The 23,882-nt window shown below is 46.0% G+C and overlaps 1 protein-coding gene across 1 annotated transcript in view; it reads left to right on the plus strand.

The window, feature by feature from the left end:
- Positions 1-23,882, plus strand: part of C8H19orf44 (chromosome 8 C19orf44 homolog) — a 73,866-nt gene that overhangs the window by 26,872 nt on the left and 23,112 nt on the right. Inside the window, exons 4-5 of the mRNA XM_033956497.1 lie at positions 6,154-6,541; positions 15,032-15,126. Of these exons, the coding sequence (XP_033812388.1) occupies positions 6,154-6,541; positions 15,032-15,126 (483 nt within the window). The remainder of the gene's footprint in view (positions 1-6,153; positions 6,542-15,031; positions 15,127-23,882) is intronic.

The raw sequence follows: 23,882 nt of genomic DNA on the forward strand, positions 1-23,882 counted from the left end.
TTTTGCTCTATGTTAATACCTTTCAAGTATTTGAACGTCTGAATCATATCTCCCCTGTCCTTCCTTTCCTCTAGGGTATACATATTCAAGGCTTTCAGTCACTCCTCATATGTCTTTTGGCGCAAACCTACTACCATTTTTGTCGCCTTTCTCTGGACCACTTCAAGTCTTCTTATGTCCTTTGCCAAATACGCTCTCCAAAATTGAATACAATACTCAAGTGGAGCCTCACCAACTGCCTGTACAGGGGCATCAACACTGTCTTTTTTCTACTGGTCACACCTCTCTATATAGCCTAGCATCCTTCTATCAACAGCCACCGCCTTGTCACACTGTTTCTTTGCCTTTAGATCTTCTGGACCACTTCAAGTCTTATGTCCTTTGCCAAATATGGTCTCCAAAATTGAACACAATATTCCAAATGAGGCCTCACCAACGACGTGTACAAGGGCATTAACGCCGACTTTCTTCTACTGGTCACGCCTCCTCTCTTTATTGCTTAGCATCCTTCTGGCAACAGCCACCGCCTTGTCACACTGTTTCTTTGCCTTTAGATCTTCAGACACTATCCCTCCAAGGTCCCTCTCCCCATCCCCATCTGTGCATATCAGCCTCTCATCTCCCAGCACATACGGCTCCATCTGATTTCTAATCCCCAGATTCATTACTCTGCACTTCTTTGTATTGAATTTTAGTTACCAAATATCAGACCATTCCTCTAAGTTTCTCAGATCCTTTTTCATGTTTACCACTCCCTCCTTGGTGTCTATTCTGTTACAAATCTTGGTATCATCTGCAAAGAGACAAGCCTTTCCTTCTAACCCTTCAGCAATGTCACTCACAAACATATTGAACAGGAACGGCCCCAGCACCGATCTTTGAGGGACTCCACTACTCACCTTTCCTTCCACCAAGCGAATTCCATTAACCACCACCCTCTGACCTCAGTGTTCGGTCATGGACCCTTTTAATGTGCTGTCCTCCTTTTTTCCATCCCACCCGCAGCTTATCGGTCTGGTGATGGAACAGTGGGATACCCCAGAAAGCTCTTTCTGGCTCTCTAAAACTATGGCTTGGCTTTATCCACTGGCTCCTGATTTTCAGCAGTTTTTGAGCAGCCCAAAGTGGATTCTTTCGTGGCGCAAGTTACCTGGTGCACAACCCTCCTTAGCAATGGGGGTGTAATGCTTAAAGACTCCCAGGATTGCAGAGTAGATGTTATCCTGTGGGGAGTTTGCTCTTCTGTGAGTGTGCATATTACTGATGGCTGTTTCATTTGGGTGCCCCATTGCACACAGCAGGTTAGTTCTACATTGTTCCTCAATGTTTTTTCTGTGTTGCCCTTTGCCTGTTTATTACTTGTTTTTATATTTTACTGAGCGGACCACAACAGAAATTTTTTATGTTGCTGGGGAGGTTCCACCGTGCCCCTTTCTTTTGTCCTGGATTGGTTCCGGTATAGTTGCTTGGCTTTGGGACTGAAATATAGGGGGCTCTAACTCTCTCTCTAAGAAAAGTGTTTGGATTTCTGCAACTCCCAGATTGTGGTAAGGGATTGAACACCTAGAGTTTGGAATCCTACAAAGACTAAAAAAAAGAAGATATTGAAAGTAAAAACCTAATCTTCCATTCAGTGTTCTGCTTGAAGTCCCCAATACCACCAATTAAATTCCACACTTCAGGTCCCATAATGTACCAGGTAGGGTTTCAAAAATCTAGGACTAAGTTAATCTAGGACTAAGTTTCTCTTTTGAACTGGATAACTTGGCTGCTCTCCAGCTCTACTCATTAAGCTTTTCTATTCGGGATTGAACACCTAGAGTATGGAATCCTACAAAGACTAATAGAAAGAAGATATCGAAAGTAAAAACCTACCGTATATACTCGAATATAAGTTGAGACCACCATTTCCCCCCCCCCAAAATGGTTGACTAATATAAGACGGGGGCTTAATATTCAAGAGCCATGCCGTGCCAGGATCTGCACCCATTGTCCCCTCCCTCACGCCCTCCCCTGCCAACTCTGCACCCAGCCCCCCTCCCTGCCAGGCTGTGCACCCAGCCCTCTTCCCTTCCTTACCAGGCTGTGCACCCAGCCCCCCTCACTTCATGCCAGGCTTTGCACCCTGTCTCACCTTCCTACCCTGTACCCCTTCTGGTGGTCTAATGGTAGGACGGGAGGGATGCCTCATGTCTCCCATCCTGGCTGACTAACTTTTTAAAAAAAAAATCACAAACACCCCCCCCCCCCGCTTACCTTTTGCATCATTTTTAATCCCTGGTGGTCTAGCGGTGTATGGGGCAGGAGCGATCTTTCCGTGCCCTGCCCAGTGCTGAGCCTCTCTGTCCCTGGTTCCCATGTGGCGCACCCAACAGGGCTGAGCAGGAAGCAAGAAAAGCTCGTCCCTGTCGGGTGTGCCGCTAGGCTCGAAATGGGAACGGAGAAGCTCCACACGGGGCAAGGCGTGGAAAGATTGCTCCTGCCCCGTACACTGCTGGAACACCAGGGATTAAAAACGGCGCAACCCCATCCAGGCATCTCTTCTCCTCATCTAGCCATCTCCCTCTCTTCCCCTCACCTTCGCGGGCGCTGTTCAGAATTTTCTCTTTCTGAGGTGTCCGGACTGCCCCAAAGCTTCTCTGACACACTTCTTGTTTCCACATGGGGCAGCTTGCATCAGAGGAGAAGCTTTGGGGCAGTCGCGCGGGACTTGTGAGAACGTTGCCGCATCCAGACACTTCAGACAATGAAGAGTGCCTGAGAAGGTGAGGAGAAGGGTGGAAGAGGATCCGACGAGGGGAAGAGGTTGAATGGCACTGAAGGGAAGTGAAGGGAGAAGTAACAGTGAAGGGTAACAGATGCTGAAGGTAACTGAGAAGGGGGGAGAGAGAGGGAGGAGCAGACACTGGATGGAAGTGGGGAGGGGAGAGAGAGGGGAGCAGATGCTGGTTGGAAGGGGTTAGTGAGAGAAGGGAGCAGACACTGAAAGTGGAGAGAGAGGGAGCATACACTAGAAGAAAGTGGGGAGGAGAGAAAGGGGAGCAGACTCTGGATGGAAGGGGAGAGAGAGAGGGCAACAGACACTGGATGGGAGATGATAGAGAAGGGAGCAGTCTCTGGAAGAAAGTGGAAAGAGAGAACACATACTGGATGGAAGGAGGGGATAAAGAAAAAAAGAACATTCTGGATTGGGGGAAGAGGAAGGGATGAGGGAAAGAGGTGGCAAGCTGTAGGTAGACACAATGAAAGAAATTGAGGACTGGAAAGTAAATAGACGAGGTAGAAAACAAATTGAGAAGGAAGAGAAAGGGAGAGGAGGGAGGGATACCAGAGCATTGGGGGAGGGGAGGAGACAGATACCAGATCTGAAGGGAGGAAAGGAAGAGAAAGATGCTAAAAACCACCTGGGGACGGAGTGAGAGATGGAATGGAAGAAGACAGAGATGCCAAACTACGGGGGGAGTGGAGGGAAGGAGATGGGTGCCAGACCAATGGGGGGGGGAGATGGAAGGGAGAGGCAGACAGTTTCTGGTAGAGGCATAGAAAAAGAGCAGATGCTATATAGAAGAGGCAGAGAGAAGGCAGACAGGGGATGGAAGGAAGAGAATGACGAGAAGATGAGGAAAGCAGAAACCAGACAAAAGTAGAAAAAAATTTATATTTCTTTTCTTTTCCTTTCTACTCTAGGATAAAGTATTATTTTAGCTGCATTGATAAACACTTATAAACAAAGCCTTGCAAGCTGAAGATGTCTTCCTCTAGTTCAGCAGCCAGAGCTCTGATTTATAAAATGACAATTGTACAGAATGTTGTTTCTTTTTATACTTTTATTAAAATAAGTTCAGTATAAAACTTTTTGAGGCTTGTGCAGATGGGATCAGATGGTTGACGGGGACCGAGCTTACGGGGACAGGGTGGAGACGGAGGACCAAGCTCATGGAGACGGGGACAAATTTTTCCCCCCATGTCATTCTCTACACTAAATATGTCAAAAATGACTTCCCACTCCCCCAAAAAGTGACCAATACATAAATGTTAAAAGATTAGCCTGTCAAATATTCAGCCACTGGCAAAATTAGACCCAGATATTCAATGCTGGACCTGGACATGAGACCTCATTTAATTTATGTATAGTGTGGAGACCATACCTTACCAAAAATATAAACAAGATGGAGAAGGCAGCTGCTAAAATGGACAGTGGTCTTCATTATAAAGGGTATGCGGACAGATATGAAGATGTATACTTTGGAAGAAAGGTGGATAAGGGGAGCTATGACAAAGCATTTAAATATCACTAAGCATAAATGCAAAGGGGACGAGTGTCTTTCAGTTGAAAGGAAGCTCTGAAATGAAGGAGCAGAGGATGAAGGTGAAAGAGGACAGACTCAGAAATAACGTGAGAAAAATACTTCTTCATGGAAAGGCTGATGAATTTGTAGAATGGCTTCCGGTGGAGGTGTAGTGCAAATGAACATTGTATCTGAAGCCTGGGACAAGTATATAAGATCTCTAGGGGCAAGGAAGGGATGGTAGATCCTATGGATGGGCAGACCAGATCCATATGATCTTTATCTGCCTTCATTTTTCTATGTCCTGGCACTTATGCTGGCCCCGGCCATTCAGCCAGGACCCACATAAGATACTTCATTCAGCCCAACCTACATTAGCAGCACCCCTTCCCATGTAGGCCCCCCCCCCCCCAAGGCTTACCTTATGATCCCTGATGGTCTAAGGGAGCGATGTGAGTAGGAAATGATCTTTAGTCACTTCTGTCCTGTCCTGAAAATAACTTCTGTGACTGCGGATCATTCCTGTCTGCACTAGACTACCAGGGATTGTAAGAAAAACCCCAAGGGTTTTACAGGTGATGAAGAATAAGGTTGCTTCTGGAAGTGGGGCTGCTATTGTCATGGGTTCCAAGTGGTACTCTGCTACTGTTGGTGAGGTGTGAGAGGAGATTCACCACCTATTTTTTTTTCTGGGGTGAGGGAAGGAGAAGAAAACATAGGAACTATCAGACCATTGCCCAGAAGTTATTCAAGTGCTGGCCAATATTCAGTGCTGAAGCCTGCATAACCAACCAGGCAAAATTGGAACCGCTATTTGTATATTAAAATTTGGTACCCCGCAATTTACAATAGGTCAATCGACTCAAGAAAAGAATGTCATAATTGACAGGAAAGACCTAACCTTATCATTCAAGAGAGAAAAAAAATGACACCAAGTATCACTGGTACCGGGAAATCAGCTGATGCACTCTGTTTCCACCATCTCAAATAGTGCTGTTTGAGGCAAGATGGTGGAAACAGAGTGCATCAGCTGATTTCCTGGTTTCGAATTACACCCGCTTTCAGGCTGCTAAGGAGGAGAAACCCTCCTGCCTTCAGCTCCTGAAGACGCATTGATTGCGAAACATAGAACTATGTCGGGCTGAAAGCTGAATTGATTGTATTTGTTTATGAAGAAGAATATGGATAAAACATAGATTCTGGAACAGTATCCATAAACTTGAGACCGGAAAACTGTGGTTGAATAAAAAGGCAAAGTTAAGCACAGAAATTTACAAGAGGCTGTACATAATGAATGGATGAACTTTGGGACAATTGAAAGGAAGAGAGAGTTTCAAATTTTAAATGTACGGTGATTGATATTGTGTATAATAGTGTGACTTAATTTATTGTTATATAAGTGTACAACAAAAGAATAAACGTTTGATAATTAAATTAATAGAACTTTAATAAGAGCAGGTATTGTGTGGATATACATCCTATAATCATGAGACAATGATGAGCTCTTGTGGGAGAGGGTTTTGTTTGTTTGTTTTCAATAAATTTTTATTAACCATTTTGATGAGGCATAAAAAATGTTTTACTCCAGCCCTGCAGGGGAACACAAATGCACATAAACCAAAAGCAGCAGCCAATATATAAGAAAATAATTCACCTACCCCACCCCCATTTACAGAAACCATTTGCTCCAGACAGTGTAAGTCAGCTAACAAAAGTTTCTTGTGGGTATTTTGACTAAAGGCTAGTAGGTTTGTCAGCAGTGCTGGAGCCATCTGACAGCTGTCAAGTGGTAGGAACTAGGGAAAGACTCAACAACCAGAAGCAAGAACATTTAAGTTGTATCTTTGTCTGTTTTATTTCCAAGTCATTCATAAACAATCAGACTAAGAATGTTCCACAGACACCTTCTCCCCCAAGCAGAGGATCTCCACATCGCACTGTGCATAAGAGCTCATCTCTGCTGAGCTTGGGGCCTTTGCCCAAGGTCACTTCCAGAGTTGGTTCCCGAACTCCTTCACCCCCCAGCAAGGGCAGTCCACGGTGTTCTCGGAGAGTGCATTCGTTTGATCAATTTGCTTCCAGATCCCCCTCCCCATCGGTGAGAAGCTCGCTGACTAGTGTCTCCTCACCCAGGATGAAACCAGGAGGACAAAACTGGAGAGCCTTGTCTCAACAAAGTGAGATCAAATCTTTGGATGACCTCTTTTCCAAAGCCTCAATGACAGAAGACTTGGACAGTGAAAGCTCAAATGGTGGGTTGTTTTTCTCAGCATTATTACAAAGAAACTCATGTCCTAATTTAATATAAACTGTAAAATATAACTTGTCAAAGTTGATACCTTAGTCTAAGTTAATGTAACCAGATCCAGGCATGTTATATTACTGTATGTAAAGAGATAGAAAGGACTTTTTTGATCTTATGCCGCTCTTTGCTTGACGCTTGATTAAGCTTCTATTTTTACTTAGAAAATCTGGTTAACTATATTTAGTAGTAGGTGGGGTTTTTTTTTATATTACAAACACCAGGGATAGTTTTTCCTGTATGTTGCAATCTTTCTGAAACAAGAATAACGTTATCTGCTGCTTAAAATTATAAAGTAGCCAAACTATTATTTTCTCCCCTAGAGTTTTTTAATGTGGTTTAGAGATCAATTTTGGGCCCCAACACAGGGGATTTTGTCTGTTGTTGGTCAATGCTTGTATAGTGAGAAAGAGATGTCTCCTACAAGGTTGATTGAAAACAACCTCGCCAACCGGCACTGGAGAAATGCTTTTCACTCTCTAGTGCTAATGGATGTTAAGGAGGTGAAATCTTCTTTGAAACGGAGAAAAGAATTCTGGAGTATATGGGAGATGTATGTGCAAACTTTGGCACCTAAGATTAAGAGTGGGTTTTTTTTTTTGTTGTTTAAATCGTATTAATTTTTGAAAGTTAACAAAAATGCAGTACAGTAACTATACAAACAGCATTATTCATATATGCATTTATAATCAATGAAAATCCCCATAGTGTGATAACCCCCCCCACCCAACCAATACCTTGTAAGAGAATAAAACCTGACATAAATCTCTCTCCCACCCTCCCTCCCCCTGAGTGTGTGTGCAATATACCAACAGGATCAAAGGGAAGAAAACCCCAACAAAACCAATTACAACGCATCCATAAAAGATATCAAAGGGCCCCAGATTAACTTAAATCTCTTAGTATGACTCATTATATCTGCATTCATTTTTTCAAATCTATAAGTTAAGCATAAACTTGCCCACAAAAATTAAAGTTAAGGCGATCCCAGTTCTTCCAGTTACGCGTAATCATTTGTATGGCTACCCCGGTCATGATAAGGAAAAGCTGCCCTCTATACATACGAGGGCTGTCCTCTATACAATGAGGGCTTCAGATGTAACATCGTCCCACATATGACTGCCTCATATGTCAAAGGAATCGATGCCTCAAGTATAGAATTAATCTGTCTCCATATCGACTTCCAGAACTTAAGTATTAAAGGACAATAGAACAATAGATGACCCAGTGTCCCTATGTCAAGATGACAATGCCAGCATCTGTTAGACTTAGAACTATCTAACTTTTGTAAACGAATAGGGGTCCAAAAAGTTATATGCAATAAGAAAAACCATATTTGTCTCATAGATGCTGATGCTGTACATCTCATCCTCCAAGTCCAAATTCGTAGCCATCGAGATGCAGAAATGTACTGCTTTATCTCAATGCTCCAAATTTCTCTAAGACTATTTTTTTGGTTTCTTATTCAAAAATTCAGAAATTAATTTATACCACCTGGCGGCCTGATGTCCCAGAAAATCTGTCTGAAAGCATAGGAGTGTTCTTAATGATTTGAATATGCAGTCCACATTCTGACAATCCCACCTAGACAGTCAAAGAAGGGAATGTTCCAAGGGGATAGGGGAATTTTCTTATTGGGGATTTATAATGTAAACCCCTCATTGTACTAGGATTGTATCTATAGGAGTAGTGCAAGGGTGTCAAATGTCGGTCCTCGAGGGCCACAATCTAGTCGGGTTTTCAGGATTTCCCCAATGAATAAGCATGAGATCTATTAGCATACAATGAAAGCAGTGCATGTAAATAGATCTCATGTATATTCTTTGGGGAAATCCTGAAAACCCGACTGGATTGTGGCTTTCGAGAACCGACATTAGACACCTCTGGAGTAGTGGGAAGGAATTGGGGGGGGAACCTTTTTGAACAAACTTACTTTTATTTGTTTACTGTTTCTTTATTGATGTTCAATTAAAAAAAATTGTTGTTTTTTTTAAATATCATATTTATTGAGACAAGGAACACTCGGACAACAGTTGCCGTCCGCATCGCAACAATACAGGTGCACAGAAATACAAACCAAACAGCGTGCAACAGTATACAGAATACATTGCCGGAACAATACAGAAAGCAATATTATGCACAATAGTAGAAGTGACAGCGCACAACCTCGATAGGCGCAAAAAAGTAACATGAAAGGGAAGCAGCACGCAGCCCAGCATCCCCCATCTACATTTTCTATTAGAGAATCAACCAGAATCCCCAAACGATTCAATCCACACCACAATCACTCCAACACAGTCAAACCATTCGAACCTCAGGCAAACCGCACGCAACTCAATCACACAGGCATACTCATACACTCAATAAGAAGAAGAGGGGTAAAGTGGAATAAAGGCAGTAAACCACAACAGGCTATGCACAATCCTCCCTGAGCGGTTAGTCAGCTAGATCTAAAGTCCTTTGCCAAAGTGAGCAATAAATTTTCCAATGTGGCTGGGGTCGAGAGGTGTAGCTGTCCAACTCAAAACGCGCCTGCTGTCGCATCCGAGATGTCCACAGAGTGTAGGACGGTACCTCTTCTACAGTCCAATATTTCAAAATGAGTTGTTTACCCACAAGTATCGCATGAAGGAGAAACTTCTGGGAGGGAAGATCCATGCCCTGATGACTGAGTTCAGTAACATCTCCCAATAACAGTGCAGAGGGATTCCAGGGTACTGAACACTGTAGGAGAGCAGCCAAACAGGTCTTCACAGACTCCCAGAAGAGCAGCTTAGTGCAGTTAAAGAACGTGTGAATATAGTTACCCCTATGAGATTTACATTTAATACAGAGATCATCAGGCCACAGACCCATAGTATAGCCCCGGGCTCGAGTGATATATGATCGATGTAAAATTTTGAATTGCGTCTCTTGTAGACCCGCAGCCTTCACATTGAGGTAGAGCGCCCGGAAGAGGAGCTCGAGATCATGGATGGATACAGACATCCCAAGCTCGCCAGACCACTCGCCCCCCAGAATGCGAAGGTATCCCTCTCCAAGACTGACCCTCCCCACTCTATACCAGGTAGAAATTTTGTTGGACGCAGCAGGCATGGAGAGGAAAACCAGATCCAAAGGGCCATAGCTCCAGCGGTTCCCATGGACTCGCACCAAAGAGTGATAGTAGTGATGAATTTGTAAATAAGTGTAGAGGTGCGCTGGGGGCAGGTGCCACGACGTCCTCATCTGAGCAAAGGAAGGGAATTCCCCTCCCCCCAAAGCTAACACATCACCCAAAGTCGTGTCACGTTCAGTACGATCTCTTAACCCCGCCATGCCCCCCACTCCAGAAGCAAAGTTAGGGTTGTGAAGGAGAGAAAGAAACGGGGATACAGTATGTAAACGGTCCTGTAAAACACGCCACCATCGCCAAGCCCGACGGAAAGGAAGAAGAAAAGGCAGAACAGAAGGACGTGGCCCCACGCTCCCTCCGCCCGCCCCATGCAGAAAGGAAGAAAAAGACCAGGGCGAGCAACAGTCCTCAAGCAGTGCCGCAGGAGAGTACCGGCGTGAGGATACCAGTTGTTCGTGAATCCAGCGGAGAAGCGCCGCCACATTATAGACCCGCAGATCGGGCAACCCCAAGCCCCCTTTGTCGCGACTTTGGGACAATTTAAGTGCATTAATTCGGGCCCTCTGCCCCCGCCATACGAAAGAGCAAATGATGGTCTGGTAGGAGCGCTCATCCGAACGCGAAATCCACACCGGTATGGTTTGCAATGGGTAGAGTAATTTCGGAAATAACACCATTTTGACCAATGGCACACGTCCCAGTAGCGAGAGAGGTAGCGCGAGCCATTTATTACAGAGGGTTTTTATACATCCGATGGCTTCCGTAATATTGGCCTCATACATTTTGCGGGGGTCTCTATAAAGCATGATACCTAGATACTTCAACTTTCCCGGGGCAATACCCACGCCCAAGTCCCTACACCAAGACTCCGTCGTCGCGCCTCCCAACAATAGAGCCTCCGTCTTATCAAAATTAATTTTTAATCCGGAGAAAACGCCATAAGCGCGGATGAGGGACATCAAGGCGGGCATAGACCGATCTGCATGATTAACATAAAGAAGCATATCGTCAGCGAACATGCTTATGCAAAATTCATTACTGCCCACTCGGAGGCCCTCTAGCTGTACGTCTTGACGAATGCGCACAGCCAGGGGTTCGAGAGAGAGAAGGAAGAGGAGAGGCGACAGGGGACAACCCTGTCGCGTGCCCCGACCCAAGGGGAAGGGGTCAGAAACTCCACCATTCACTAAGAGTTGAGATCGAGGATGATGGTACAGATTATGCACCCAGGCTATGAAGTCACCCTGGATCCCAAAACGTTCAAGTGTCCGAAATAGGTGGGACCAGGAGACCATATCAAACGCCTTTTCGACGTCTAGGCTGGTGATGAGCGCACGATCGTGAATTTCATGAGGAGACTGTAGCACGGATAAGACCCTCAAAAGGTTCATGGACGCATGCCTGCCCGGCACAAAACCCACCTGGTCTTCGTGAATGAGAGACGGCAAAAATTTGTTAAGTTGCGCCGCTAGAATACTAGCCAAAAGTTTTACATCTTGGTTGAGAAGGGAGATAGGGCGGTAAGACCCGAGAGCGTCAAGCGGACGCCCAGGTTTGGGTAGAATGATGACATGGGCCCTGTTATGGGAATCGCCCGGGGGAGTAGAGTGACGGAGCCCCATAAAGTATTGTTGTAGCGGGAGTAAAGCGGATGCGTCCAATAGCTTGTAGAACTCCGGGCCAAGGCCATCGGGGCCCGGCGTCTTCGCGAGTTTAAGTTTTTTGATGGCTGCCTGCAGTTCCTCTCCCGCAATAGGGCCATTAAGCTCAAGACATTGCGCGTCAGACAGAGTAGGAAGGCAAAGTCCCTGAAAAAACTTTTCACTAGCGTCCGCATCATAAGGTTGTGCTGCATAAAGGTCGGAATAGAACTGCACAAATTGCTGCGTAATGGCCTGATGGGTGACATGCGTTACTCCCTGTTTGTCCTTAATGGATGTGATGGTATGTCGAGCTCTGTGCGGGCGCACCAGATTTGCCAGCAACCTCCCCGTTTTGTCACACCATCGGTGAAGTTTATATTTATAACAATATATATTACGCCTAGCTCTTTGCTCTAAAAGAATATTAATTTGTGCCCTAAGATCGCTCATAGTCTGTCTAGAAGCTGCGTCGAGACGGGAAATGTGAAGGTACCTGTAAGCAGCAAGATCCCGCGACAAAGCCAGAAGTTCCCCATCTCGACGCTTGCTCAGGGATGCCGAGTAAGCCAGGATATGCCCCCGCATGACCGCTTTAGCAGCCTCCCAGAACAAGACCGGGCCCACATCCTCCTCTGAATTAGTCTGAAGAAACTCATCCCATCTTTTCTGGAAAAATTCTCGAAACGCCGCATCCTTGAACAGGAAAAGGGACATTCGCCACACACGACCCGGCGTCTGGGAACCAAATTGTAAGGCAAGGCCCAGAAGAGCATGGTCAGAGACCAGAGGCATAGAAATGTGAGCATCCGTCAAGTACGGAAAGAAGGAAGCAGAGATGAGTAGATAATCAATGCGAGAATAAGTTGAGTGAGGGTGAGAGTAGAAAGAAAAATCCAGATCATCAGGATGCATGGTGCGCCAGGAGTCCAGTAACCCCAATTCTTTCAAAAGAAAATTTACCCCTTTGCGGAGGTGGCCCTTTGGTACCGGCTTAGCTGGCCTATAATCCCACTGAGGGTTAGCTACAAAATTGAGATCACCTCCCAGTATGATCGGTTGAGGCAATAGGGGTGCCAAGTGACCCACCAAGGACGTAAAAAAAGCATGGGTATAGACGTTAGGGGCATAGACATTACACAATACTAAAGGTTTACCCCAAAGTTCCCCCACCAGGATAAGGTACCTCCCATTGGGGTCAGCAATTTGACTATGAATGTGGAAGGGAATATTCTTGTGAATAAGGATATCCACCCCACATTTCCTAGATGTAAACGAAGCAGAGCACACCTGACCCACCCACCCCTTACGCAATTTATCATGTTCCAAAGAAGTCAGGTGCGTCTCCTGTAGAAATGCTATGTCCGTGTGTTCGCGTTTAAGATACGCTAGGATTTTCGTGTGTTTGATTGGGGAGTGTATCCCAGCCACATTTAAGGATTTAACAAGCAATTGCACCATTTACGATACCATGGCAGACAGTAGAAACATAAATGAAAACCAGAACAAGAGAGGTAGAGGCCGTCCCAGCCAATGCCTCCACTCTCTCAAAATATACAGTGATACATTGGCCAAATACAGCATAGAATCCCCCAAGGGAAAAACCCATACATACAGCCACACATACCACAGATATACATCCCACACAAACCCCAGCTATACTTCCATACATACCCCCATACACTCTTCCCCATCCCACCCTCCCAAATCCCACCCGTTCCCTATACCCAGCACAGATAACCATGCTAGCCCAAAGAACAAGGAAAAAACAATCGAACAACTCCGGGCCAAGCCCCCACAAGACAATGCAAAACAAAAACAGATGAAAGTGCACTTAAAACAAGTCCCATGCTGCGTGTAGTGCCGGGTCAGTGGAAAAGACAGCGGTACCTCGTTGGTATCTCAGCGGTCCAAGCAGTAGGCAGATCACCCCATGTCCAAAGAACAAAAATTCTAATTGAAGGGGTGTAAGGGGCTGGGGGTGCCTACGTTATCGGCAGCCCAGCCGCAAGCAGATCCATAGGGCACCCTCGGCAAGACAACCAGCACTAACTCAGGGCTCAATGCCACGCCGGTCAGAGGTAGAAGAGACAAAGAGGTCTCGGAATCAGAATCCGTGCCATGATTCCCCTGGGCCTCTCGAGGAAAAGGTTCAACGAGGCCACCAACTCCAAGTCATGAAACAACTGTAGAGCACAAAGGCCCCACTAGTAATGGTATTCCCGCCATACCTCTGCCGGTCTGACAGCAGCGAGATCAGCAAAGTCCCCCAGCCGTGGGTGAAACACCGATGCCACGGGCGCCCACGGCAGTCAGGGGACGAGCAATCAGGCCAGGCCCGGGTCCTCGCGCACCGGAAGATCCTGGATGAAGCGCTCCAGCTCACGTGGTGTCTCGAAATAGTGGATCTTGTTGTTGAAGGAAACACGAGCTCTGGCAGGATACAGCAAAGACACTCTGATATTACGCCGATAAAGGGCATTGCAGGGGCGCCATAGCCCTGCGTCTGGAGGACATCTTGGGGGAGAAGTCCTGGAATACTAAGATTTTCTGCCCCTCATAGTCAAAGCCAGGTCCTCGCCGAAAACGAGCAAGGACACGCTCTTTCACAGCGAAGTTTAAGAAGCGGGCAAGGACTGGCCGGGGCCGCTGTTCGCCCTCTCTCCTGCTTCCCACTCGGTGTGCACGCTCTATCAGCACCCGCTCCCCGGACTCGCCGGGCTCCAGCATGCCTTGGAGCCATGTCTCCAGGCAGGCCCGCAGGTCAACATCCCGGATCGAACCAGGCAGCCCGATAAACCTTAAATTATTTCTCCGGCTCCTGTTCTCGTGGTCATCCAGGCGATCCAAGCAGGTGGTCTTGGCAGTCTCCAGGACCCGCAGACGCTCCTCAAAATTAGCGGTGCGGTCTTCTTGTTGAGCCACCCGATCCTCCACTCTCTGCAGCCTGCCCGCGTGGGTCTCTAGTGTCTCCCGGAAGTCCTCCATGAATGTCTGGATCTTAGCAAGTTTGTCCTCCATTACCAGGGTGAGAGATTTTGTGAGCTCTTGAATAGCCGCTTCCTGTATGGTGAACATGGGCACCTCGTGGCCCTCCGCCATCTTTTGATCAGGGAGCTTCACCTTCCCTCGGGTGTCCCGCTGCGATTTCGCTGTCATACCGGGCACAGTGACCGCCGAAAAGTTGCTCCGCTCGTGTCAAACAATTTCGGGTAATCTGCAGTAGAAAAAGCAAGCGGGCCCGATCGGGGAGAAGTGCTTAAAAACGAAAGTTAGCGCTGCATGGGCCAGAGCTGTGCAGAGGCACGTCCAGTCAGTTACATGGCATCACGTGACCCCCCCCCCCAAAAAAAAAACCAAAAATTATAAAGTAGGCAGTCAAATCGGTGGATAGTGTGACATCTTGTTCTCCACATCCAAGGCAATCCCAAATCACTTAGTCATTATTCTGCTTCATTATAATTTTTAACATTGTAGAAGTATTGTACCATTTTCATCCTGTTCTTAGAATTATCACCTTACCAATGAATTTTAAGAATAATCATACACTCTTCTAAGGTGGCTGGGAAATAATAAATATTTATAGGGAAACTTTCTCCACAACTTCCAAAGATGAGTTGAGTATGCAGCTGAATCCTGTGTGTTTCTGATTTCAGGTTAGCATTTTCCTTTTTATTCTGCCTAGATTTTAAACTGAATATCTTGAGCCTTGATGATTTGCAACCAATCACACAGAGAGAAGCTCATGAAGCAACTGAAGCTGAAGAATCAAAAGAAAAGGTGAGTAGTTACTGGTGATGATTATCTGAACTCTAAATCCCACCTGTTGCCAGTTTACATGATGTCCCTAAATGTACAGATTGTGGTTAGAGATACCAGGGATAGAGCATTAGAGGTTGATTGAAACTGCCACCAAAACTGTCTGAAAGTTCTCTTTTGGTTTTGTTTTGTTGGGGGATTTGGGGGGGCAAAACCGAAACTGCAGGCAAAACTCATCACCTAGTTTTGGCATCAGCCAAAGCTGAAATAGAGAGTTGCAGGGGAACAGAAATCAAATCTGTCTCCACTGGAATTGAATCTGTCCCTCTGTCCATCCCCATAAACCTCAGAAGTTATTTGATTTAAGTATGCTACTGAATTAGAGGCTGTGGTAGAGACCCATTTACAAATAAGCACTTTATTAATTTGGAAATATTAATTGGGAAGAATACATACTTTGTAAATGGGTCTCTGCCAGAGCCTCTAATGTAAATATGTTGAATCAATTTTTATTATCAAAGAACAGATGACAAACCAACAAACAAACAAACCATAGTAACAAAAGAGAACAATCAGATACATAATATCAAATCCAACATTCTCACCCACTCCACCCCCATCCCAAACCCCTTAGTCTGAATCAGACGCATATAACCCACTGCCAAAGATAAAGAGTGAACTCCAACACCGAAAAAGAGAGAAAAGGAAAGAAAAGAAAAAGGAGGGAAAAGGAAGAATACCTGGTGCCCCCTCAAGGATGAAAACAAGCCCGGGCCTCAGAAAGAATTACAATGAATTCAGAATGTCACTTCGAGCCCGTGGTGATAATGAAAAAAGGTAAAAATCCCAGATCCGAAGGAATTGCCACTTTCTTTGAAAGCTAAAAGATGCATCCGTCCGCTCCAGCAGCAACAGAGCATGCAAACGATTCCTCCAAGCCCAAAAGGAGGGCAAAGTATCTCCAATCCAAACAGATAGAATCACCTTCTTCCCCAAAACACTCACCCGTCTCATAAACTGCCGCTGACCCGAATCAGGTAAACAGAAGGCCTCATACTTATCCAGCAAGAGACCAGCTGCCGAAAAGGGAAGCATAGAACCTAAAACACGCTCCACATAAGATAAAACCTGCCTCCAAAAACGTTTGATTTTCACACAGGACCAAAAGGCATGGATAAACGAATGGGGTTGCTGGAGACACTTAGGGCACAAAGGAGAATCCGTAAAACCTGAATAATATAACTGACTTTTCGTAAAATAGCCCCGATGAAGTACCCTAAATTGACACTCCCGGAGATCTGCATTAACAGACACTCCCGGTATTCTTGTAATCAAGGAAGGGAGATCCAAAGCGTCCCGAGCTATCCCCAGATCTTGACACCAACGAGCATGTAGTACGGCACGATCAGTCAGTCCCAACAAACGTTGGAAATCCTTATAAAGACCAGAAACCGTAAACCCAGCCTCCAAATATGGATCCAGAAGTGCCGCAAATCTGTCCTCAATAGGAAATGCCAAAGTGGCTTGGGGGAGAGATCGAATATAATGATGAAGTTGCCGAAACGCAAGAAAGTCACCCATAGAAAAAACACCAGACCGGACCAGAGCATCCCAAGACATTAAAGAACCATCAGCCTGGAGAACATGGGCAAGTAACGTAAAATCCCGGGACGCCAGTTTACGAAAACTAGCATTCTCCATGCCGGGGCTGAATTGCAGATTTCCCTGAATAGGTAAGTTTCTAGTAATCAAGGGAGTACCATTCCAGGAGTCCAACACATAAGACCAGATGATGCGTAAAGAGTGCAACAACAAACTTCCCCGAAGTGGCACCGGTAAGGCAGAACGAGGCGTCTGCACCAAGGACAGAATATGCCAAGGGGCAAAAAATTCCTTCTCATAGGATTTCAGAGTAAAATCCTGGCAGTCCGAAAGCCATTCCCCCAGATAACGCATCAGACAAGCAGCATTGTATAACCGAAAGTGTGGTAACCCCAGTCCTCCACCTTCCCACGCACCAAAAAGGTAACGCAACGCCACCCGTGGACGTCGTCCCCCCCCAACAGAATCGAGAAAGCATAGAATGTAATTTAGTAATATCCCGTTTCAAAAGCCATAACGGGAGTAACTGCAAAGTATAAAGCCATTTAGGAAAAAGAACCATATTAAACAAATGGATTCTGCCCGAGAAGGACAGAGGAAGAGGAGCCCACCGAGCAAAACACTCAGCCGAAGAATATAACAAAGAATCAATGTTGACACGATATAACGCTGAAGTACAAGGAGTTAACAAGATCCCTAAATAACGAAACGAAGAGGAAGCCCATTGAAGAGGAAAGGGCCCAGGCCAAGATTCCCGTAGAGGCGAGGACGTGGCCAACGCTAGAGATTTGTCAAGATTAAGCTTAAAACCCGAATAATCTCCATATTCTTGAAAAGTGGCCATCAGATTGGAAAGAGATACAATGGGATCCGAGATATGAACCAGGAGATCATCCGCAAAAGCCGAGATTTTAAATTCGGAAGAACCAATTCGAATACCCGAAATAGCTCTATTAATCAGAATATCACGGATCAAAGGATCCAACGACAGAGCAAAGAGCAATGGGGAAAGGGGACAGCCACGACATATGGGGAATGAAGAAGAACAAAGTCCATTGGCCCAAACAAAGGCTGTAGGGGAATGATAAAGTACCCGAACCGCATCCTGTAAAAAACCTGTTATGCCATACCGAGTCAAAACCTCAAATAAAAAGTTCCAAGAGACCTGATCGAAGGCCTTTTCAGCATCGAAGCTGACCAAAAGGGAAGGTAGATGGGTCCTCTCCACAAATTCCAAAGAAGCCAATATGGATCTAATGTTTTTCACACTAGTGCGCCCCTGCACAAATCCCACCTGAGGGGAAGCAATTAAATCAGGGAGAACACAAGCCAGTCGATTGGCCAAAACCTTGGCGAACAATTTGGCCTCCACATTCAACAGCGAAATAGGGCGGTAAGAAGAAGAAAGGGCAGCATCCTTATGGGGCTTCAATAGCACAACTATCTGAGCAGAAGTGAGAGACTCTGGAAGGGCACCCCGCTGAATGGCGGCTGTAAAGGTATCAGCTAAGACAGGTGTTATTGTAGGGTGTAGGAGTTTATAGAATTCCATCCGGTCCGGGGGCCTTCAGCAAAGACCCATTCTGTATGACGCCTGACACCTCCTCCGCCGTAATAGGGGCATTAAGGTTAGCTACCGCCCGATCAGATAAACACGGAAGGGTAATGCTGTTCAAATATACAAAGCCCTCCATTAAATCAGATTGTTGTGAATAGAGCTTCCTATAATAGTCATAGAACACTGCGTTGATCTCGGCATCCGTCCTGACCAAGTCCCCCCCAGCCAAGCGGATTTGCAAGATAGGAGTACGACCCGCAGATCGACAGACCACCCTTGCCAAAAGTGCCCCACGCTGATTCCCATGTCGGAAAAATTGATACTTATAATAAGCAAGCGACTTGACTGTTCTAGCATGCAACAGTTCCTGAAGTTGACACTGGGCGGCTAAGAGCTGAGAACGCAAAGAGGAAGCGTGAGACTGACTATAAAGCCGACGGAGGTCACCGACCCTACGTTCCAATTGCAAAATCTCCCTATCCCGAGCACGACGTTGATGACTAGAATATGCCATGATCTCACCGCGTAGCACTGCTTTCGCAGCCTCCCAGAAGAGAGTAGAATCATCCTGATGTTCAATATTATGGAGTTGATAGTCAGACCATTTCCGAAGCAGAAATTCCTGAAACTTCGGGTCCTTATACAAACGGAGCGGAAATCGCCAACGGAAGGAGCCCGGGGAAGAGACATCCAAATGCAAGGTTAACAAAAGCATGGCATGATCAGAGACATCAAAGGAGCCAATTGTGGCCGATTCAATCTGAGAAAACAAAGAGCTAGAGGTCAGCCAGTAATCAATCCGGGATAAAGAAGCATGAGCCCTAGAAATGTGAGTATAATCACGCTCACTTGGGTGAAGCGTCCGCCAAACATCAATAACATCTAAAGATGAGCAAAGTAAAGAAATACCCCTAGTAGGATGCATCTGATCCTGAGGAGCAGGAAGTGACTTGTCCAACAGGGGGTCATGAACACAATTGAAATCCCCTCCCACAAGTAATGGAATATCAGAATGTTGACCAAGAAGACGAATAAGTGAGGAGAAAAATCGAGATTCATAGTTGTTAGGAGCATAAACATTACAAAGAATCAGGGGCTGACGATGAAGGAGCACCTTAGCAATGATATACCTACCCCCAGGATCTGCCCACTGCTGTTGGATGACAAAGGGTAACCCCTTCCGAATCAAAATCAGAACCCCCGCCTTACGGTCGGTCGCCAGTGCTCCCAAATGATGACCAACCCACCAGGTCTGAAGTTTAGCATGCTCTGCCGCTGACAGATGCGTCTCCTGCAAGAAGACTAAATCAGCCTTCTGACAGTTCAAGGCTCTTAAAATTTTATGTCGTTTAATAGGCGAAGTGACACCATTTATATTCCAGGAAATACATCTAAGAGGCTTCATGAGAAAATTTATAAAGACAAAGAACAGGTACAAATCCAAAAATAGAACCGAGAGCGAGGCCGTCCCAGCCAGCGACCAGCTCCCATAACCCCAATCCAGACCCGAGCTTCCACCAATGGACAAAGGGCCAAATGCAGGGCACCAGGAACACGATAGAAGAAGAAAGAAAGAGAAAAGAAGAAGAAGAAAGAACAAAATGAAAACCCAACATACCCACCCACCCCTTCCCCCATCACCCCCTCCCCGTCCCTCATACGACCCACTAGTGGTCTAAGGGCCCTGTGAAGCAACTCCCAACTCCCTCCCCCAGCAAACTATATCCGCCAACCCACAAAAGCGGGAGGGAGAAGGAGTCACGCACGAATGTGAACAGGGCCCCGAGTCCCCCCAGTCTCAAACCTACTATCCCCAAACCTCACCCACCTAAATCACCATCCATATAAAGAATCCCACTGACAGTTCACCCCGACCATCCCACGGTACATACATATAACCAGCCATGGGAATATAAACAGTATGACACCCAAAGCTACAGGCATGAGCAAAGCCCAGACCAAGCAGCGCCACCATACACCCGGTAACACACATGTGCATCCCAAGACTCAAAGGAAGAGAGTCTTTGAGTTTCCCGTGCAGACACCCACCGAGACACACATACTCATTCAATGACAATTTGTACGAAATCAACTCCCATGTGGAAAATACCCCCCAGGATCCCAATAAGTGAAGAAGGAAACAAAACTCCCCTCCAAAAGGCCGTACCCACTATAAACAGTTGTACCATAACCCCAGCCCAATGCCAATCACCCAGCCATACCCCAAACACACAAGACCACACCGCATCCACACAAAACATAATGTAGAAGGTCTATATATCCAAAGAGTCCAACGGTTCAGAAGATCCAAATAATCAAAGTCTGGAAGATTGCCACAGGACTCAGCTCCACAGGTGGATCCACGCCAGGTAAAGTCAGCATCAACCAAATCTGAAGCAACACAGATCCTGGCCAACAACTGAGTGCCAAGCGTTCCGAGTATGCAGAAATAAGGGCCATCAGAAAATACCCCAGTTATTCAACAGCAGCAGGGGCTATTGGGGCTAGAGCCCGGACCCAAAAAACAGAACTCCAAGTTCAAGCTGAACCATCAGGCTGGCCTCCAAACGACAAACAACAAAAGGGTCCACAAGATATAACAGGCAACAAGCCAACAACCAGGTACAACTGTGATTCCGTGTCCAAGGAGGGAGAGCGGCTCAGCGTCAAGCCCCCAGGTCAGCCGGGAATAATCCAAGCTCCTCTTTCAAGCAGCGCCAGGTCTAGGCACCCCAGGAACATAAATACCAGCACAGAAAGGAAGGCCTCAGGGGGCCGAGGAAGGTCCAGCCTCCCTCGGCAGAGAATCCAAATAAGCCTGAGCATCATCCACTGAGGTATAACTCTTCCACCCTGCAGCAGTCCAGATCCGCAATTGTGCTGGGTAGAGTAACTGGAAACGTTGCTGGCGATCAAAGAGAGCGGAGCAAACTCTGGAAAAATGCCTCCTGCGCTCCTGCAGTGCTGGAGAGTAATCCTGGAAAAGACGAACCTGTATTCCCTCAAAGGTAAGAAGGTTGCCCTTTTGGCGGTATTGTTTCATTAACTCCACTTTATGTGCGGAGTTATGGACCTTGAAAATAGTGACCCGGGCTCTAGTGTGATCTTCATTACGCCTCCCAAGGCGGTGGACACGATCTAACCGCAAGATTCCCATACCTTCAGGAAGAGGTAAAGCTATACGAAGCCAGGATTCTAAGGTGGTATGCAGCCGGGAGTCAGACACCGTCTCAGGCAGGCCAATAAGACGAAGATTATCCCGTCTCAAGCGATTCTCGAGGTCCTCGATTTTGTCCGCCTGTCGTGCTATTTGCGCCTTAAGGGAGGTCAGGTCCGCCGCCGATGCAGAGTGGGCCTCCTCCACGTGCGCCACACGGGATTCCAGTTCCCCAGTCTGTCGAGTTGTTTCCGAGACCAGAGACTCCAAGGATGTAAGCTGGCCCGAGAGTTGTTCAAAACGGGCATCTAAGGCCCGCACCACCGAAGCAGAGAGAGCTGCAATGTGCGCCGCTGACAACGAGAGTTCAGAGCCCGAGTCCGGTGTCCCCGTCGCCATCTTGGGGTCAGTGCGCTGCAGGCGCGCCTCCCGATCTTTAGTCCCTCGAGTCGCTTTGCCGCTCATTATCGGGCTGGCAGGCTGAACGAAGTGGTCCATAGACAAGTCCAACGAACAGTTAAGGGAGTTAAACAAAAAAAAAACCGCTCACGATTGGACAAAGGAGGACCCGGAGCCCCGGAGCTTGAGCAGAGCACGTCTTGCTCGGCTCAACACATCACGTGACCCCTAATGTAAATAATGTAAATATAAAATATAAATACTCTAGCTGATGAGGACCCTCAAGCTATGTCAACAGTCTGTGGTGCTTGGGGATCCCCCACCAGCTAAGGTGAGCAAGTACTTCAACACTGGAGAAATACAACCAGAAATGCATTTTCTTTTCTGTTGAACTCAATACAAAGACATTGTTGGAGAGGAGTCTGCTGTCTTGGTACATTTGGGTACCAGGGACATAAGGAAATGTGGTAGAGAGGTTATGGAAGCCAAATTAAGGCTCTTAGGTAGGAAGTTAAAATTTAGAACCTCCAGAGTAGCATTTTCAGAAGTTCTTCCTGTTCCACGTGCAGGACCCAAGAGACAGGCAGAGCTCCGGAGTCTCAAGGTGTGGATGAGGCGATAGTGCAGGTAGGAGGGTTTTAGATTTGTTAGGAAGTGGGCGACATACTGGGGAAGGGGGGCAAAGATGGGCCCCACCTTAACTATGGTGGAACCAGGCTGCTGGTGTCGACATTTAAAAAGAACAGAGAGCAGCTTTTAAACTAGAAACTGGGGGAAGGTATCACTCAAAAGAGTATGGTTTGGAAGGTATCTTTAAAAGATATCATAAAAGGAAAGATAGAGCATCCCGATAGTGAGTTTGCAGTACGAGACCAGGTTTCTTTAAATACAGAGCAGGCTTATCTTAAAGATTGCAAATCATCCATGCCAACTGCTGAGCAAATTGTAAATAGATATGACAAACATTGTTTGAAATGTCTGTATGCAAATGCAAGAAACCGAAGAAACAAAATGAGAGAGTTAGAATATATTGACTAAATGAAAAGATAGATATAATAGGCATCTCTGAGATCTGGTGGAAGGAAGAAAACCAATGGGACACTGTCATACTGGGGTACAAACTATATTGCAGTGATAGGGTGGATTGAATTGGTGGAGGCGTAGCATTATATGTTAAGGAGGCCCTTAAATCAAATGGAATGAAAATTCTACTGGATCAGAAACACACCTTGGAATCACTATGGGTAGAAATTCCATGTGTAAAGGGGAAAAGGATAGTGACGGAAGTGTACTACCATCTGCCTGACCAGGATGAACAGACAGATGCTGAAATGTTATCAGAAATTAGGGAGTCTAATAAACTGGGTAACACAGTAATAATGGGCGATTTCAACTACCCTGATATTGACTGGGTAAATGTAACATCAGGGCATGCTAGGGAGATAAAATTTCTTGATGAAATCAAGGACTGGTTTATGGAGCAGCTGATTCACGAACTAACAAGAAGCAAAGCAATTCTATACCTAGTTCTTAGTGGAGTGCATGAATTGGTGCAGAAGGTAATGGTGCTATGGATGTTTGATAACAGTGATCATAACATGATCAGTTTTGACATAATCCCTGGAATAGGTTCACACAGGAAATCCAATAGAACAGCATTTAACTTTAAAAAAGGAGACTGTGATGACATGAGAAAAGGTAAAAAAGAAACTTAGAGGATCAACTGCAAAGGTCAAAAATTTACATCAGGTGTGGATGTTATTGAAAAATACCATCCTGGAAGCACAGACTAGATATATTCTATGTATTAAAAAAAGGAGGAAGGAAGACTAAACGGCAGCCGGCATGATTAACGAGTGACGTGAAAGAAGCTATTAGTGCCAAAGGAGAATCCTTCAGAAAGTGGAAGAAGGATCCGACTGAAAATAACTGTAAACAGCAAAAGGAATGGCAAGTCAAATGAAAGGTGCTAATAAGGAAGGCAAAGAGAGACCTTGAAAAGTAGATTGCGCTGGAAACAAAAACACACAGTAAAACATTTTTAAGTATAGTAAAAGCAAG

The sequence above is a fragment of the Geotrypetes seraphini genome, chromosome 8 (genome assembly GCF_902459505.1).
Source record: "Geotrypetes seraphini chromosome 8, aGeoSer1.1, whole genome shotgun sequence".
Taxonomy (NCBI): Eukaryota; Metazoa; Chordata; class Amphibia; order Gymnophiona; family Dermophiidae; genus Geotrypetes; species Geotrypetes seraphini.